Raw genomic sequence first — 17526 nt, 5'->3', positions numbered from 1 at the left:
CAAAGAGTATACTGCCTATATTCTCTTCTATGAGTTTTATGGTTTCATTTCTTACCTTCAAGTCTTTAATCCATTTTGAGTTAATTTTTGTGTATGGTGAAAGATAATGGTCTACTTTGATTCTTTTTTTTTTTTTTTTTTGTGAGGAAGATCAGCGCTGAGCTAACATCCATGCCAATCCTCCTCTTTTTGCCGAGGAAAACTGGCCCTGAGCTAACATCCATGCCGATCTTCTTCTACTTTATGTGGGATGCCGCCACAGCATGGCCTGACAAGCAGTGCGTCAGTGCACGCCCAGGATCTGAACCCGGGATGCCAGCAGCGGAGTGCGCGCACTTAACCACTACACCACAGGGCCGGCGCCAACTTTCATTCTTTTGCATGTGGCTGTTCAGTTTTCCCAGCACCATTTATTGAAGAGACTTTCCTTTCTGCGTTGTATGTTCTGAGCTCCTTTGTTGAATATTAGCTGTCCGTAGATGTGTAGTTTTATTTCTGGGCTTTCAGTTCTGTTCTATTGATCTGTGTGTCTGTTTTCGTACCAGTACCATGCTGTTTTGAATACTATAGCTTTGTAGTATATTTTGAAGTCGGGGATTGTGATGCCTCCAGCTCTTGAACTAATTTTTAGTCTTGTTTGGTAAACAAGGGAATTAAATTTGGTTATGTTGACCTTGAGTTGGTAGTGTTATGGAACCAAAGTGGATCTGCTTCTTGGTGAGTTGAAATCAAGAACTACTTCACCAGAAGTAGTTGTCAAACAAAAAAGTCAAGTTTATTTGCCACAAATAAGGAGCCCACACGGAATTATTTCCCAAAGCTGTGGCTCCCTGAGCACGGGAAAACAGGGGCCTTTTATTTTGGATGGGGAATGAATATTCAAAAGAGAGAGGTAGGTATTTGCTTGTGCAGGCTCAGTTGGAAAACATACTTCCACGTACATCACATGTTATGGTAATAAGGCCTAAGCTCCTCCCAGGGTGGAGATTTTAGCATTAAAATGAAGCAAAGGGCGATTTTAGGTCATCTCTCTGCTCATCTGTGCAGGCACTGCTCTTGCAGTGGGGCTCGGTGGGTTCAGGGTGGTTGGTGATTGCGTCTCTTAACATAACGACAACAAAAAAAACTATTTGGAGAAACAGTTAAATGCTTCTGAACCCTTCCTTAAGTTCCTCAGGGAATTAGTTGGTGACAGTAGCACATGAAAAGGTACTCAAAGATTAGATGGATGAAGCACCTGTGGGACATCCAGTAGATGACCTGGACTGTCCGTTAATTCTATTACCATGACCTACAGTTGTAATAACTGTGATCACTACGTTACACATTTGGCGAGTTATGCCTGTAATCTGCCAAAATCCCTAGGGTTTCTGTTGCATGTGAAGAACTGGGCTTTGGATATGTTCAGTGAAAGTGACAGAGATATATAGGAGCAGAATTGTCTTGTAGGCATTGGAAATATGGCTTTAGAGCTTAGATAATATAGTTAGAGATATTAAAAATCCATTTTGTAAACAGCAAAGCACTAAAAAAAGTTTAACAGTTGCTATTACTATTTTTGTGTGAGTAGTTAAACATATGAGCAAAGAAAATTATCAGAAGGAGTCTTACCTATTTTGTTATTTAGTCGTAACCATACTGTTACATAGGTGATTTATATGTTTGTTTTGCTTGACAATATTAAAAGCCATGGAGCTTTTTTCCTTCTAGTACTATAAGCATATAATCTAATATTTCAAGAACAGTGTATAAAAACTACAGATTCACAGAATAATCATGTTTCGTTGTTTTTTTTTGTGAGGAAGATCAGCCCTGAGCTAACATCCATGCTAATCCTTCTCCTTTTTTTGCTGAGGAAGACTGGCCCTGAGCTAACATCTATTGCCAATCCTCCTCCTTTGTTTTTCCCTTTTTCTCCCCAAAGCTGCTGTAGATAGTTGTATGTCACAATAGTTGCACATCCTTCTAGTTGCTGTATGTGGGACGCGGCCTCAGCATGGCCGGACAAGCGGTGCATCCGTGCGCACCTGGGATCTGAACCGGGGCCGCCAGTAGCGAAGCACACGCACTTAACCGCCAAGCCACAGGGCCGGCCCAGAATAATCATGTTTAAAATTTTTTTTTTTTTAATGATGTGGTACAATTGAAGATGTTTATTATACATTCTTCACATAGCAGAAAAATTGGAAACAACCTGAATGGCCAAGAAAATGGTAAAAAAAATTATGAGTTGCCATCTGAAATAATGCTTAGAACAAATTGTTTTAATAATGTGGGAAAATACTGTTAAGGGGAAAAAGCATGATACAAAATTGCATATACTTGGGAATCTCAGCCATATGAAAATGAGTAAATAAAAAGACTAGAAGAAAATATATCAAATGATGTCATCTCTTGGTATTTGTGATTATAGATTTATTTTCCCTGTTTACTATAATATACGTATATAACTTCCATAAAAAGGAATTTTTATTTGAAGCATTTCACAGAAATGACAACAAAGTGATCTGTGGTTCTAGTAGACTTTCTCATGCAACTTTAGTGCCAATTATTAAAGTTTTACTTTGCATCTGCTTCTGTACAGCCGTCGTCTTCTGTTAGCTATTAGATAGTGGCATGTAATCAGGCGTGTTCATGAGAACCATCTTTGGAGTGTTTAAAAATATACACGCCTCACCTCAACCCCAGAGATTCTGATTAAGCAGATCAAGAGCAGGGCCGGCATCCATAGATTCTGAAAGCTCCACAGTTGATTTAAATAGGCGCCCTAGCTGAGAAAGTTGTCTGTAAGCAGAAGCTGTTTTGTATGATACTTACTTTGCACTTTGCAGCAGGTAACAACTTTTGAACTAACATTTTAAAGCCTCATTTGCATTTAGTTGTTAAACTTAAGGGGAAAGCAGCAGATTTGAGTCATAGAAAATAAATCCAAATACAGATACTATATATTGCCTAGAAAAAAAACCTTGTTAAAGCTTCCATTTAATAATATTCCACGTCTAATTAATGATGTTTTTGGTTTTATCATTTTCTTCCTAGTGAATGGAGTGCCATAGAAAAAGAAATGGGTGATGGACTTCAGAGTGCTGGTCATCATATGGATGTGTAAGTACCTAGAGAATTTAAGGTGAAACCTGAGGCAAAGTTTGGTGGTGAAATGTTGAGTGATTCTTCTGTTCTGTTTTTATCAGGTTTGCTGGCATTTATATTATGCTCTGTGTATACAGATCTGATTCAAAGAAGTTTATCTCAGGAATGCAAGGTTAATTTAACGTTCAAAAATCAGTAGTCCTTGGGGCCGGTCCCGTGGCATGGTGGTTAAGTGCGTGCGCTCCACTGCTGGCAGCCCGGGTTCGGATCCCGGGCATGCACTGACAAACCGCGTGTCAGGCCATGCTGTGGCGGCATCCCACGTAAAGTGGAGGAAGATCAGCTGGATGTTGGCTCAGGGCCGGTCTTCCTCAGCAAAAAGAGGAAGATTGGCAGATGTTAGCTCAGGGCTGATCTTCCTCACCAAAAAAAAGAAAAATCAGTAGTCCAATTCATATATTAGCAGAATAAAGAAGAAAGCACGTATGGTCATTTCAATACATGTAGAAAAAGCATTTCAACATCCATTCACAGTAAACATTCTCATCAAACTAGAAATAAAAATAATTTCCTCAGTCTAAAACTTACAGCTAATATTGCATTTAATAGTGAAATATTGATGCCTTCTCCTAAGATTAGGAACAAGACAAGATTGCCTGCTGTCACCACTTCTAGTAAACCTTGTATTAGAGGTCCTAGTCAGTGCAATGAGGCAAGTAAATCAAATAAGAGGCATAAACCTTAGAAAGAAAGAAATAAAACTGTCTTTATTTGCAGTTAATAGGATCTTTTATATTGAAAATCGTAATGAATCAACCAAAAATATTCTAGAACTAACAACTGAATTTAACAAGAATGCAGGATACACAATCAATATATAAAAAATCAATTGTTGGGCCAGTCTGGTGGCGCAAGTGGTTAAGTGCGCACGCTCCACCGTGGTGGTCCAGGGTTCGCTGGTTCGGATCCCAGGTGCGCGCCGACGCACCACTTGGCAAGCCATGCTGTGGCGGTGTCCCATGTAAAGTGGAGGAAGATGGGCATGGATGTTAGCCCACGGACAGTCTTCCTCAGCAAAAAGAGGAGGATTGGCAGATGTTAGCTCAGGGCCGATCTTCCTCACAAAAAAAAAAAAAAGTTAAAAAAAAATCAATTGTTTTTACACGCTAGTAACACAATTGGAAAATAAAAATTTAAAAACAATATTACTTATAATAGCATCAAACAAAATAGAGATTAATGAGAGATGTGAAAGACCTCTACCCTGAAATCTTTATATATAAACATTGCTGTAAGAAATTAAAGATCTGTATAAATGGAGAGATAAACCACGTTCATGGATTGGAAGACTGAGTAGTGTTAATATGACCATTCTTTCCAAATTGCAGTCCCAAGCAAAATTCCAGTTACTTTTTTATGGAAATTGATAAGCTGATTCTAAAATTTATATGGAAATTCAAAAGACCTAGAGTAGCCAAAACAATCTTGAAAAAGAACAAACTTGGAATATATTACCTGATTTCAAACCTTACTGAATAGCTGTGGTTATCGAGATAGTGAGATATTGAGATAAACAGGTCAATGAAACAGAATGGAGTCCAGAAATAGACCTACATTTATATAGTTCATTTCAAAAAATGATTCTGGAATAACTAGATATATACATGGAAAAAAGAATGAACCTTGAGCCATATCTCACACCTTGCATAAAAACAAATTTAATTTGGATCATATACATAAGTGTAAAAGCTAAAATTACAGGTTTTAGTAGACAACCTAGGAGAATATGGTTGCAGCCTTAGAGTAAGGAAAGATTTCTTAAAAAGGACGTGAAAAAGAAAAAAGTTTTTAATGGCAAATTGTTCTTCATTAAAATTAAAAATTTTGCTCATCAAAAGATACCATTAGAGAAGGGAGGAATGTGGGAGTTATTGTTCAAAGGGTGCAGTTTCAATAGGGAAAGATGAAAAAGTTGTGGAGCTGGATGGTGGTGATGGTTGTCCAACAACGTGAATGTACTTCATGCCACTAAACTGTGCACTTAAAAATTGTTAAAAAGGTAAATTTTATTTTTTGTATATTTTACTACACACACACACACAAAAGACACCATTAAGATTATGAAGAGGCAAGCCACAGACTGGGAGTAAACATTTCTAACCATAATATATAAAGAACTCCTACAACTCAATAACAAAAAGACAAATATTTATTTTATCTAAGTATTATTTTTCTTTGGGCCGTATTTAAGCTAACTGGCTACTTTTCAACCAGTTTATTAAGAAGTCTTCCTGCATTCTGTTGACTTATTTTCAGTATTTGCAGGAATTTAGGATTATCGCATCAGTTGATTTATTTCAAGTATTAAATAAAATTAATCTCAGTACTGTTATCTAAAACTCTTTTATCACTTACACTTTTCTACCCAAGGATGTGCCATTTATCCCTACACTGTGTTTCCTGTCTTCAAGCCGCCAACCCTGTGGTTCCTCTTATTGTTTGTTTCCTTAACATTAACTCTTCTAGAATCATAGATTTATTAACTAAAGGCAGTTTTTCCTACTCTTTACAATGATTCTCAAGATTTTTTTCAGTCACATAGGGGGAATTCTACACTCTTAACAAATACAAATTTCTAATTACAGAATATATACTTTGCCTACTTTTATAAATCCTGTCAGCACATCACTTTTCAATGAACCCTAACATAGGTTTATTTTTTTATTTATTTTTAGAACTCCAGTAAACTTTGTTTGTATGCTGCGTGAAGCAGGCCTGGAGACATAAAGTATATTTTTCTTTTATTCTCATGCTATAAGGAGTCAGAATTAATTTGAAAAAGGACGCCTGTTATGCCATGCAGAAGTAGTAAATGACACAGCCCGTGTCCTTAGTGAATTTATAATGTGATCAGAGAAATGAAACCAACGCACAAGGCATTACTTTCGTAAAATTTAAGTTCTAGATTGTTGGTAAGAGATTGGAAGTGGAGTGGGTAAATAAGCGCTGCAGCAGCCTGGGAAGATTGCCAGGAGTTGTTGAGATGTGTGCTTGCAGGATTTGGGAAGCAGTGTGGAGAGCCATCACACAGCTGTACAAGGAAAAGACTAAGGTCCAGGAACGAGAATGACGTGACAATGAGGGGCTCGTCTGGATCAAAGCAGAAGTTGCTATTGAGAATTAGAATAAAATAAGGCTTCTGAAATTTTCTGTAATCTTTATTTGCTTGACTTTTCCTTTTCTAGCTTTTTAGCATTACTGTATGTAGTTGCTACCAGGAGCACTTGTGCACCAATTATGCTAAACTTTTATTCTTTCTACAGATTTTGTAGTCCTTTATAATATTTTTGAACAAAAGATATTACAGTCTTAGAGTGCTTCTTAAGCTCCCTATAAGAAGGACCATTTTTTGTTTGTTTTGTTTTTTATTTCCAAGCTATTGCTGATCGAAACATTTTGGAAAAATTCAGTAAAATTGTCATGGTAATTAAAGTTGCTATGAATGTTTCCAAATGCTTTTTCTCACTTTCTGTACTTACTTTTTTAAGTAGAAAATGCTCTGTGGACCACACTTTGAATAGCACTTCTTTAGGGCATTAATACTTTGTGTCCTGATAAAAGTTACTCTGTGCAATGGTTTTTTAAACAGGTACGCATCTTCTATTGATGATATTTTAGAAGATGAAGAACATTATGCAGATCAGTTAAAGGAGTATCTTTTTTATGCAGAAGCACTGCGGTAAGTATAATAAAGTTCCAGATGTAGCCCTGTAGCTGGTCACCACTCTCTTCATAGGCTACTCTAAAATAAAGATAGTAAGGTGATTTTTAAATGAATTTATTCCCTCAGATATTGAATGAGGTCTTGTTGTATTCTTCTGTGTTACAGAGTGCTAGGCATAGAAATTTAAGACAAGCTCTGTCCTTGAAACATTATATTAATAAAACCCATTGCCTCAGGCATCAGGTCTGTCTGTATGTTGTTTCTTTCTGCTTTTTTCGGTTTGAAGATTGGAAGCAAGGTACAGATTGAGTGTGTTTAGCACTGTCACTAGCTTGTATATTGCCATTTTTATTCTATAATATTTTTCATACTTGCATATCTCATCTCCTCAGTATGATTGTAAAACTTCTTGATGTCAGGACTTTGTCTTCTGTTCTTATGGTATCTCCTACAGAGCCAAACAGAATTCTCTAGTAGATAGTCCTATTTAATTAAGAAGTTACTATATTTTTTCTGTCCAATTTAGAAGAATGAATCATTTTTCCTGTAATAGGTGGCTTTTGGTCATAGTCACTTTTGGTTATTTTCCTGAAACTTTTAAAAGCAGTATAAGAATTCTGTTAGTAGGGGCCGGCCTGGTGGCACAGTGGTTAAGTGTGTGTGCTCCCCTTTGGCGGCCTGGGGTTTGCAGGTTCAGATTTTGGGTGCTTGTCGACGCGCTGCTTGTCAGGCCATGCTTTGGCGGCGTCGCATATAAAGTAGAGGAAGATGGGCACGGATGTTAGCCCAGGGCCAATCTTCCTCAGCAAAAAAAGAGGAAGATTGGCATTGGATATGAGCTCGGGGCTAATCTTTCTCACACACACAAAAAAAAGAATTCTGTTAGTAAAACAGAGGAGCAATTCCGTAGCTGTTCAGTAACTGGTATGAAAACATCACACTTTTAGCCTTTTTCCTTCTAGAGCTTTGAGTAGTAAGGAGTTTCACCAAGGTATTTTCAAGTTACCAAGCAAAAGAAAGTTGCTGAATACAGCGGAATTCTGTGCAGCTCTTAAAAATTATAGAAAAGAATGTGTGTTGATATGGAAACATGTCCATGGTATATATAAGGAAGAAAAGATGTAGGATCAGTTGGGGTGTGTGGATATGTGTATTTGTAAATGCCTAGCTAAAGTCTGGAAGGATAGACACCATCTGTTAACATGGATTGTGTCTGGATAGTGGGAGTGGGGGAAAGAGAGTTCTTGAAACTTTTTATTTTGTGCATTCCTTTTTAGAATCTTTTTTTTTATTTTTATAGTGAGCGTGGATTATTTTTATGATAATAAGAACTAATAAAGCTTTCTTTTTTATTTAGAAATGTCTGAGATAATATCTTTTTAAAGAATACTCAATTGCTATGTGAGATTATAGCATTAGTTCCTATGTTATACAAAAGATTTTTTACTTTATTTTGAGGTCGCATTGGTTTATAACTGTGTAAATTTCAGGTGTATATCATTATATTTCAGCTTCCGTATAGACCGCGTTGTGTTCACCACTAAAAGTAGTTTCCATCCGTCATCATACATAAGCACCCCTCTACCTCTTTCTCCCTCCCCTCAGCCCCTTTCCCTCTGGTAACTGCCAATCTGTTCTCCTTATCTGTGTGTTTGTTTATCTTCCACATATGAGTGAAATCATACGGTGTTTGTCTTTTCTCTGTCTGACTTATTTTGCTTAGCATAATACCCTCAAGGTCCATCCATGTAGTCACAAATAGCATGATTTCATCTTTTTTTATGACTGAGTGGTATTCCATTGTATATATACACCACATCTTCTTTAGCCATTCATCTATTGATGGACGCTTGGGTTGCTTCTAAGTCTTGGCTATTGTGCATAATGCTACAGTTAACACAGGGGTGCATATATCTTTTTGAATTAGTGTTTTCCTGTTCTTTGGATAAATACCCAGAAGAGGAATAGCTGGATCATATAGTATTTCTATTTTTAACTTTTTAAGGCCTCTCCATACTGTTTTGCCACAGTGGCTGCACCAGTTTGCATTCCTACCAGCAGAGTATGAGGGTTGAGGGTTCCCTTTTCTCCACATCCTCTCCAGCACTTGTTGTCTCTTGTCTTTTTAATAATAGCTCTTCTGACAAGTGTGAGGTGCTATCTCATTGTGGTTTTGATTTGCATTTCTTTAATAATTGGTGATGTTGAACATCTTTTCATGTGCCTGTTGGCCACAAAAGATTTTTTTTAATGTATATCATGGTGGTATGTTTATTGAAAAAAATGTTGCAAGTATCTAGAAAACACCCTTTTTTTAAAAGTATACATAAAGCTTTTATGCTTAGATTCTGCTAGATTTAATTTTTAATATTGGACTACTATACTTTAAAATAGAAAATTCTGGGTACACAAGTTCTGACCCCAGTAAGACATTGTGAATGCCTCCGTTTTACGCCTGAAAAAAATTTTTAACATGTTAAATGAAAAGACATGAAAAATTTATTAAATGACAGCACTTTTTTCATCCCTAGGGCCGTGTGCAGGAAACATGAACTTATGCAGTATGACTTGGAGATGGCTGCTCAGGACTTAGCATCCAAGAAGCAGCAGTGTGAGGAACTGGCAACTGGGGTGAGTGTTTTTCCATTCAGGTCTCTAGAATTATTGTAGCAAGCCTTATGTGAGAAGAGCTGCAGTTACGCAGTTATACAAACAGGATGTCTGTAGCTTTTACAGGGGAATAATTTGTGGGTAGCGTTGTAATTCTTTGGATTGTGATCTTGCTATAAAAAAATGTAAGCCATTAAAACATTGTATTACATAGTATTTTTGCTAACAAATGTGTAATAAGTGTCTTCTCATTTCTTATTAAGTCCAAGTGAAAAAACATTATTCTTTGGGATTGAAATAATGACCTTTGTCAGGTTTAATTTTACAAGGTATATTATAGAAATTTTAGTTTAGTTTCTGTAAGTGAAAAAAAAAGCCTTACCCAGTTAGAATCAGTGCATCTCTCCTAACAAGGAGCTTTTTGTATACTTTATTCTTGAATGCTTAGTGAGTACTTGTGAAGAAAATTCCGTATCTTATTGTATTAAACTTAGATCATTTTAATAATCAGCTTTCTACTGTCCAGCTATTTCATTGGAATAAGTGAGCTGTCTTGGTGAGAGCACACAACCTGGAAGTAATGAGGCAGTGACAGTGCCACCGTTTGGGAGTCACTTCATGGTTAACAAGTGCTTTAGATTTAAAAGTGCTTATAGGTTACCCACTTGCTACATGTATGGAAAGTCATACATATATGTGGGAAAAGATCTTTGACTGTGAAACACGTATACGTTAGGCTTGATTTATTTTTAAAACTCAGGGGAAGGTCCCAGGCTATTTTCAGGGAGCTTGGTTCTCTATTCTTGCATGTGAAGGGAAAAGTGTTGCCCTCAGTAAACTCCAGAGAGTGAGAAAATGTAAAAGCAGCCAGGGTTGGGTTTAGGCATCCTGTTTTATTAATAGAGACCCAAATTTTAGTGTGAGTTATGCAGATTTTAAATATGTTTCTTTGGTTTATTTCCATTGTTGCCTGTTCAGTTTTATCTGTTTTTTATGTCATAGAATAATTTTTAAAAATATGACCACTAATGTAAAGAAATAACTTGCCTAATGCTTTGCCTAGAAGTTTTCCATTTGATTAAGAAGTTCAGTTAGAATTTTTCCCTTTTTGCCTATTCCATATTATTCCACTGTTAGAAATCGTATTAGGAGCCCCCTAGTTGTAAGGCTTATAGTGCTTCTGTCTGAGCCAGAGGGAAAGTTTTTTATTGCCTTTTTTTTGTTTTAATTTTTAATTATGGTAAAATATGTATAACGTAAAATTTATCATCTTAACTATTTTTAAGTGTACAGTTTAGTAGTAGTAAGTACATTCACATTGTTGTGTAACCAACCTCCAGAAACTTTTTCATCTTGCAAAATTGAAACTCTACACCCATTAAACACAAACTGTCAATTTCCGTTTCCCCCCCGAGCCTCTGGCAACCACCATTCTGCTTTGTCCCTATGAATTTGACTGCTCTAGATACCGCATATGAGTAGAATAGCACAGTATTTGTCTTTTTGTGAGTGGGTTATTTCACTTAATGTAATGTCCTTGAGGTTCGTCCATATTGTAGCATGTGTCAGAATTTCCTTCCTTTTTAAGACTGAATAATATTTCATTGTATGTATATACCATATTTTGCTTATCCATTCATCTGTTTCTATTTCCTTTTAGACCGTGAGAACATTTTCTTTGAAGGGAATGACTACCAAGCTGTTTGGTCAAGAAACTCCAGAGCAGAGAGAAGCGAGAATAAAGGTGCTAGAAGAACAAATAAATGAAGGAGAACAACAGCTAAAGTCTAAAAATCTGGAAGGCAGGTAAAAATGCTGAGATGTTTAAAAAAGCTAGCCATGTAGACTACATGGAAGATGATTTCTTTATAACAATTCCCAGCTTCATTAACATCCCTGAATATACCCTGTTCTTCTCAAATGCAGTGAGTGAATCCCTAAGAAATTTGAGTTATCAAAAATCATATTATAGAAACAGTTGTTGTAGCGTGGGGGAAGAGGAAGAAGAAAGAGTTTATTAGCTTCATAATATTTTTTTCCTGGACTTTTCATGATTTCTATCCTTTGCATATTTCCTCTACCCATTCTTTTCTGTCATTTAACAGAAGCCTGCTCATTCTTCAGTGCCCAGCTCTTGTGTTACTTCCTTTATGAAGTCTTCTCATATCCTTGCAGGCTGTCGTAGCACCAGGTTCATGCCACTGTAGCTAGTGGCTGTTTTTTATTGGGTGGTTGGTTGTTCTTTGTGACTGTCCCTGGCTAAATTATGAGCCCTTCAAAGTCAATGACTGTGTCTTTCTCGTCTTTATGTCCCAATACTTTGTGTAGTGGTGGTCTAGTGGTTAAGATTCGGCGCTCTCACCACCGAGGCCTGGGTTCATTTCGGGTCAGGGAGCCACAACGCCTGTCTGTTGCTTGTCACACTATGGCGGCTGCTGTTGCTGTGTTGCTGAAAGCTATGCCACTGGTATTTCAAATACCAGCAGGGTCACCCAAGGTGGACAGGTTTCAGTAGAGCTTCCAGACTAGACAGACTAGGAAGAAGGACCTGGCCACCCACTTCTGAGAAAATTCGCCACGAAAACCCTATGAATAGCAGGGGAGCATTGTCTGATATAGCACCAGAAGGAAAGAGCACCAGAAGGAAAGAGGATGACGCAAAAAGACCAGGCAGGGTTCCACTCTGCTGTACACAGGCTCGCTAGGAGTCAGAATCCACTCGATGGCACTAACACCAACAAACCTTGCATAGGGCTTGGCATGTAATTATTCCCTAAATATTTCTAGAAATTCACTTCTCAAAGATATGCCATCACTGTTTGGCTCATTTTCGTTATTGTTTTCATCTGAGAGTCAGTGAGTAGACCAAGGCAGACCAAGAGTATATCATTGGTTTGGAGATGGTTTTGTTAATTTTTAGAACTGCTGGCACCAAATAAGTCAGAGTAAACTTTCACGAATAGAGTTAAAAAGACAAATGCCTCTCAGAATTTTTAAAACTCTAGTTGTCATTTAAAGTAAGTGTATGATAAACGTGATTTATAATCCCTTCTTGTCAAAAAGAGTGTATGTTTTCCAGTGACCCCAGGAAGGCAACTTCATGTGGCATCTGTTATGCTTGTGAGTTTCAAGGAGCCATCTCCATCTGTTTTATAGGAATAATTTGAAGCTGGAATTCTTGTGGCAAAAATATAGATTATTAAAATGTAGAAGAATGTATGACTGTCTGCTTTTTCTCCCACTCTAATTTTTAGGAAGAGAAAAAAATAGAACTATCTTATACAAGCAATCGCTTTTACCTCTATATAGACAAATAAAAACTAACTCAAATGAGGACTGGTTATTTGAATTTATAATATATAGTTTACTTAATTGAAATAAGAATAATAATAATGACTGTACCTTTTATTTAGAGAATTTGTGAAAAATGCTTGGGCCGATATTGAACGCTTCAAAGAACAAAAGAACCGTGATTTAAAGGAGGCCCTCATAAGCTATGCAGTCATGCAGATCAGTATGTGCAAAAAGGTAGGTTTTAGTTTCAGTAAAGATACAAGTATATTTAGAACTGCTTACAAATTTCTTTAAAACTAATTTCTCTTATTTGGGCCAGAGTATTTATCATTTTCATTTTTAAAGCCCATTCTTTTCCCCTTGCAGAATGTTTCCCAATTTCTCTACTTAATTTTGAAAGAAGTATCGTAACCAAAATATCAGTTACTGAGTCTCCACTCATCTGAAGTTCCAAATTTGTATGCCCCACTTAGAACTTGTATTTGAAAATATACACTAACAACTTACTTTGATTACATGATGTTCTTGGACAGGGCAGTAAAATACCTCATTCCTAACAGTGATGTCTACTTTGGAAAGTGGCTTAAACGTTATTTTGGGAAAATATAATTGTGATATGGTTTGTTGTCAGAGTAAATCCTTCATGTAGCTGATATTCGTAGTAGAAGATATGAACGTTGAAGCTTATTCTGGTTAAAATAAGTGTTTTGACAATGGTGGAAATCTTACTAAAATGCTGTTGTAAGAACAAAACATAAAACATTCCTTGACCTCTTCTTCATAACCCGAGATCTGCCTGTCTGACCACCAGTTAGTGCCAGTGCTTTATGTTTATCTAGCACTTCACAGTTTATCCAGCAATTCAACATGCATTCTCTCAGTAAATCATACAGTAAGACAAATTCCCATATTTATGAAGACCTTCTCAGGGGGAAGAATCACACTCAGATAAACACTCTTAGGCTTTAATTTATCCAAAATTTGTATTTTTTCTAGGAACCATCTCTTTCCTAGACCTTTTCACTTGTGTCACCAGCAATAGCAGTAGAGAGCAAAGATATTTTGAGACGTAAACACCAGACACACACCGTAGTCAAGTGGGCTCCTTTTGTATTGGGCAAATTCATATTTATGCCTCAGTGAGACTGTAAGTTACTTCATGTTGTGGATCTTTGGGGTCGCTTAAGAGAAGTTAAATCCGTGACCGGTCAGTCTGCAGATGCCGATGGTTGAATGGACTGTAGTTGGGTGCTGTTTCTCTCTGTTGCTGTCATCCTGTCAACTCCCACTGCCCGCCTGCTTCCCAGGGCGCTTCACGTGTACGGTCTTCCTTCTAAGCTGCCTTTTTAAATCTCAGGAGGTCTGAAAGATCAGATAACAAAGGTTTTTAGAGTTGGTTTTGTTTTGTTTTATTCCTATACAAGACTCGTTGATCAGCTCCTTGTGATCTTTCATTCGCTTCTTTCCAAAGTAAAATGCACACTTGATATAATGGCTCAGAGGACTTTTCCTCTCACTTTGCTTAGGGTGGGGTGGTTGAGGGTGCTACAAATTAATCTCTGAACAAAAAAGATCTTACTGTAGGTATATTTGGACATACTGTTGGGTATCTTGTGGTTCTACTCATGTATCCTGAGATAATAACCATAGTAAACAAGAGATTACTCACACAAGAAGAGTAAAAGTGTATGTTCCCCTTATTTCCCAAGAACAGTACTATAAAGTTTCATCATGTTTTGTTTTCTTCCCTAAGTGGAATAGATTTTTATATTTGAAAATCCACAGTGTTCTTTTCTTTAGAAACTTAAAATTAGGTATGAGAAGTCAAGATTAACATCAGGGTTTTTTTTGATAAATATGGATATTATTTTGTAAATTTTACTTGTGTATTAACTTTTAAAATATATCATACTTTGTTATAATGTCAGCTAGTCAAAGTGGTGATTTAATATAATCAAATGACTAAATTGCAGTAGTAATAAACGAAAAAAAATTTCAAATAAAAATATTAATATTAGCATTTAAAAAGCAAATATCACTCCTAAGTGTTTTATGGTCAACCTTTTTGATGGCGAATTTTCTCATTTGTTGAATCAAGGAGGCTGAGGCTTTTAAGAAATACTTGATTGTCCAGCTATTTTATCTTTTTAAATTTTAAAAATTAATTATCATAGAAATAACATGTATGCTCAATGCAAAAATTTCAAATAATCCAGAGTATGTTAAGTAAAAATTCTCTCCCTCCTCCCCCAAATCCCTCACCACTGTGACACCTTCACATGTATCCTTTCAGACTTTTTTGTACGTATACAGTCATGTAGAAAATATACACTTTCCTCTTCCTCACAAAAATGGGACTGCATTGTATATGCTAGTGTGTAGTTTTGTTTTTTCATTTGAAGTCTCATGGACATCTTACTATGATAGTGCTTAAGATCTATCTCATCCTTTCTAAAAACAAATACTCCATTAGATATTACTTTATCCAGCCAATCTGAGACATTTTAAAGGATTTTTCTGGGGTTTTTTAAATTTGCTTTTTGTGTTCCATCAGGAAGGAAAAAAACTAAAACAATCCTTGATTTTTTTTCTGTTGTTTGAAGCCTCAGTAAATATTGACACACTTTAATATTTAAGTATTAAATAAAATATTCCTTCATAAATTAGCAGTTATTGGAGAATATGTATTTTGTTTATTGAAAAAATACCTTTGTTTCTACCACTTCCTTAGGTTTTACTGTTGACATTTTTACAGACATGCATTTTTATTTAAGCATATTAGGTATATTGTAGCATATTAGCTTTGTGCTAAATAGTTTGTCAGAACCATTGAGGAGTTGATAATTTAGTACATAATTGATTTTTATCAAAACATTAGTTATTAGACCAATAATTTAATAATTCATTAATTTATATTTAATTGTTAGACTAATAAATTTTATTCTTTCGTTTTAAATATTACATAGAAAAAACTTCTTGAGAACTTGTTTGATTTACAACAGAAATGATATGAATATGTGATATGAGTAAATGGGTTTGTGTTATGAACCTTGAAAATGGTTTTGTAAGAAGTTGTATGAGTTTTTTATCCATTTTGAAGATAGGCTCATACAAATGATTCTCTTACTTTTCTCAGAAGTATTAGACATTCCTTTATATTAGCCATTGCCAGAAATAGTGTCATATGTGCTGGACTTGTTGTTAGTTTCCAAAAAGCAAAACTTAGCATACCAGTAAGCCAAATACTTGGGCTTTCAGAATCCTTCCAAAATCACATTTTAAAGTTCCATTGTTTTTTTTTTTAGGGAATTCAAGTTTGGACCAATGCTAAGGAATGCTTTAGCAAGATGTAATCTTGTGAAATGAATTTCTCTTCAATCAAAGTGCCCCAAAACAAAAGCACAAGTAAATAAAAAAAATTTGTTACTACCCACTATACACAAAAATATATAAATTGAGTAAATTCAACTTTCTTTAATTTGATTGTAGTTGTGTTAATATAGCACAAAAAGGATGTATTTTAATGAAGATTAATTATTATAATTTGAGGTTTTGGGGACTGGTGCTGATTCCAAAAAATTAATTTGATAAAATATACCAATGGATTGTTTGTCAGGCTTCTGAACCAATGAGTGAATGTCAAGATGTTAGGTAATTTCTAGATGTTTGTTTCAGTGCCAACTGTTTCAGATCTGTTTATGTAGGGAGTTTTTTCCTAAGATTGAATTCCTATCTTTACTTGGTAAGACCCACTAATCTGTTATAGGGGGTTATTTTTCCTTGCCTTATAGTTGAGCTGTTTGGTTTGACAAAGCTCAGCAGAAACATAGTGTGAAATCGAAGATTTTCTTCCACGTTTCTTGATGCCCCCTGTAACATTTGCCTACAACTAGAAAATGCCTTCAATTTGTGTTTTACCAGAATTTTGATACTGGTCGGAAATTTTATACTGCCAATAAAGAAGACTTAACTTTCAGATACATAGTGAAATACATTGTTATGATGTAGGGATTGCTATATAGAAACTTTTAATTGAGTATGTTAATATAAGCATTAAATTCTTCACAAATAATTCTTAACCTCAGTGATGAGCCTAAATTTACTCTGCTTGGCTCTCTACACATGGCATTTCAGGGTACAAGATGTAGCATTTCAATGTATAAGATATATGTAGTGAACGTATGTGTTAGTATCTTCATTATTAACATCCTTCTTTTCTGTTGCTTGGCTGTAATTTTTGTAAAGGTAAATTATATTGTTTTTGTGTGTGTGTTTTTGTGGTATACGTTCAGAAGCCAAGGACCCTCATTTTGCTAGCTTTGCAGAATCTTACATGTATACTCATTATTACTAATTATGTAAAAAAAAAAAAAATCTCCAGTACTGTTCAGCATTTGACTTTTTTACATGTTTAAAATGTTGCTGGATTTTTGTGCTGTTTGCCAAACTTATACAATAAATAAAGAAAGTATTGTGCTGATTTTCATATGATTTTTGTTATTTTAACAAAGTGATGTATACATATTAGTATCTGATGCCCTATGAGAAAATAACTCATGCCATATTATGTTTTGAAGTGTTTAATTGTATAAATTTGTCTTATGCCAAAATGTTGGATTTTTTAAAAAATAAGATGCTGAAATGAGAAACAATTTTTTTAATTTTACTGGTTTTTATTTAAAAGGATAAAATTATTAGAAGCAAAAGACCTCTGTATAGACACACATTTCATTCCATTGAATTGTATCATCTCTTGATGATATATCTCATGAAATGAAATAGCCTCCATTTGGCAAATAAAAATCAAA

At 35.6% G+C, this 17526-nt stretch overlaps 1 protein-coding gene across 4 annotated transcripts in view; it reads left to right on the top strand.

Moving 5' to 3' along the window:
* SNX4 (sorting nexin 4) overlaps positions 1–17204 on the top strand; it is a 60636-nt gene extending 43432 nt beyond the window's left edge. For 2 of the 4 annotated variants that reach the window (XM_058555964.1, XM_058555967.1), the window contains exons 9-14: positions 3040–3105; positions 6740–6829; positions 9346–9445; positions 11085–11230; positions 12838–12952; positions 16024–17204. In XM_058555964.1, coding sequence (XP_058411947.1) covers positions 3040–3105; positions 6740–6829; positions 9346–9445; positions 11085–11230; positions 12838–12952; positions 16024–16071 — 565 coding nt within the window. In that variant the 3' untranslated portion in view covers positions 16072–17204. Of the gene's footprint in view, positions 1–3039; positions 3106–6739; positions 6830–9345; positions 9446–11084; positions 11231–12837; positions 12953–13714; positions 14102–16023 lie in introns of those variants that run through there. The other 2 variants (XM_058555965.1, XM_058555966.1) reach the window with 2 other exon arrangements.
* Positions 17205–17526: the final 322 nt, after the last annotated feature.

Source organism: Diceros bicornis, chromosome 15 (assembly GCF_020826845.1).
Source record: "Diceros bicornis minor isolate mBicDic1 chromosome 15, mDicBic1.mat.cur, whole genome shotgun sequence".
NCBI lineage: Eukaryota > Metazoa > Chordata > Mammalia > Perissodactyla > Rhinocerotidae > Diceros > Diceros bicornis.
The sequence above is the reverse complement of the archived record's forward strand: the minus strand, read 5'-3'. Positions and strand labels throughout refer to the sequence as shown.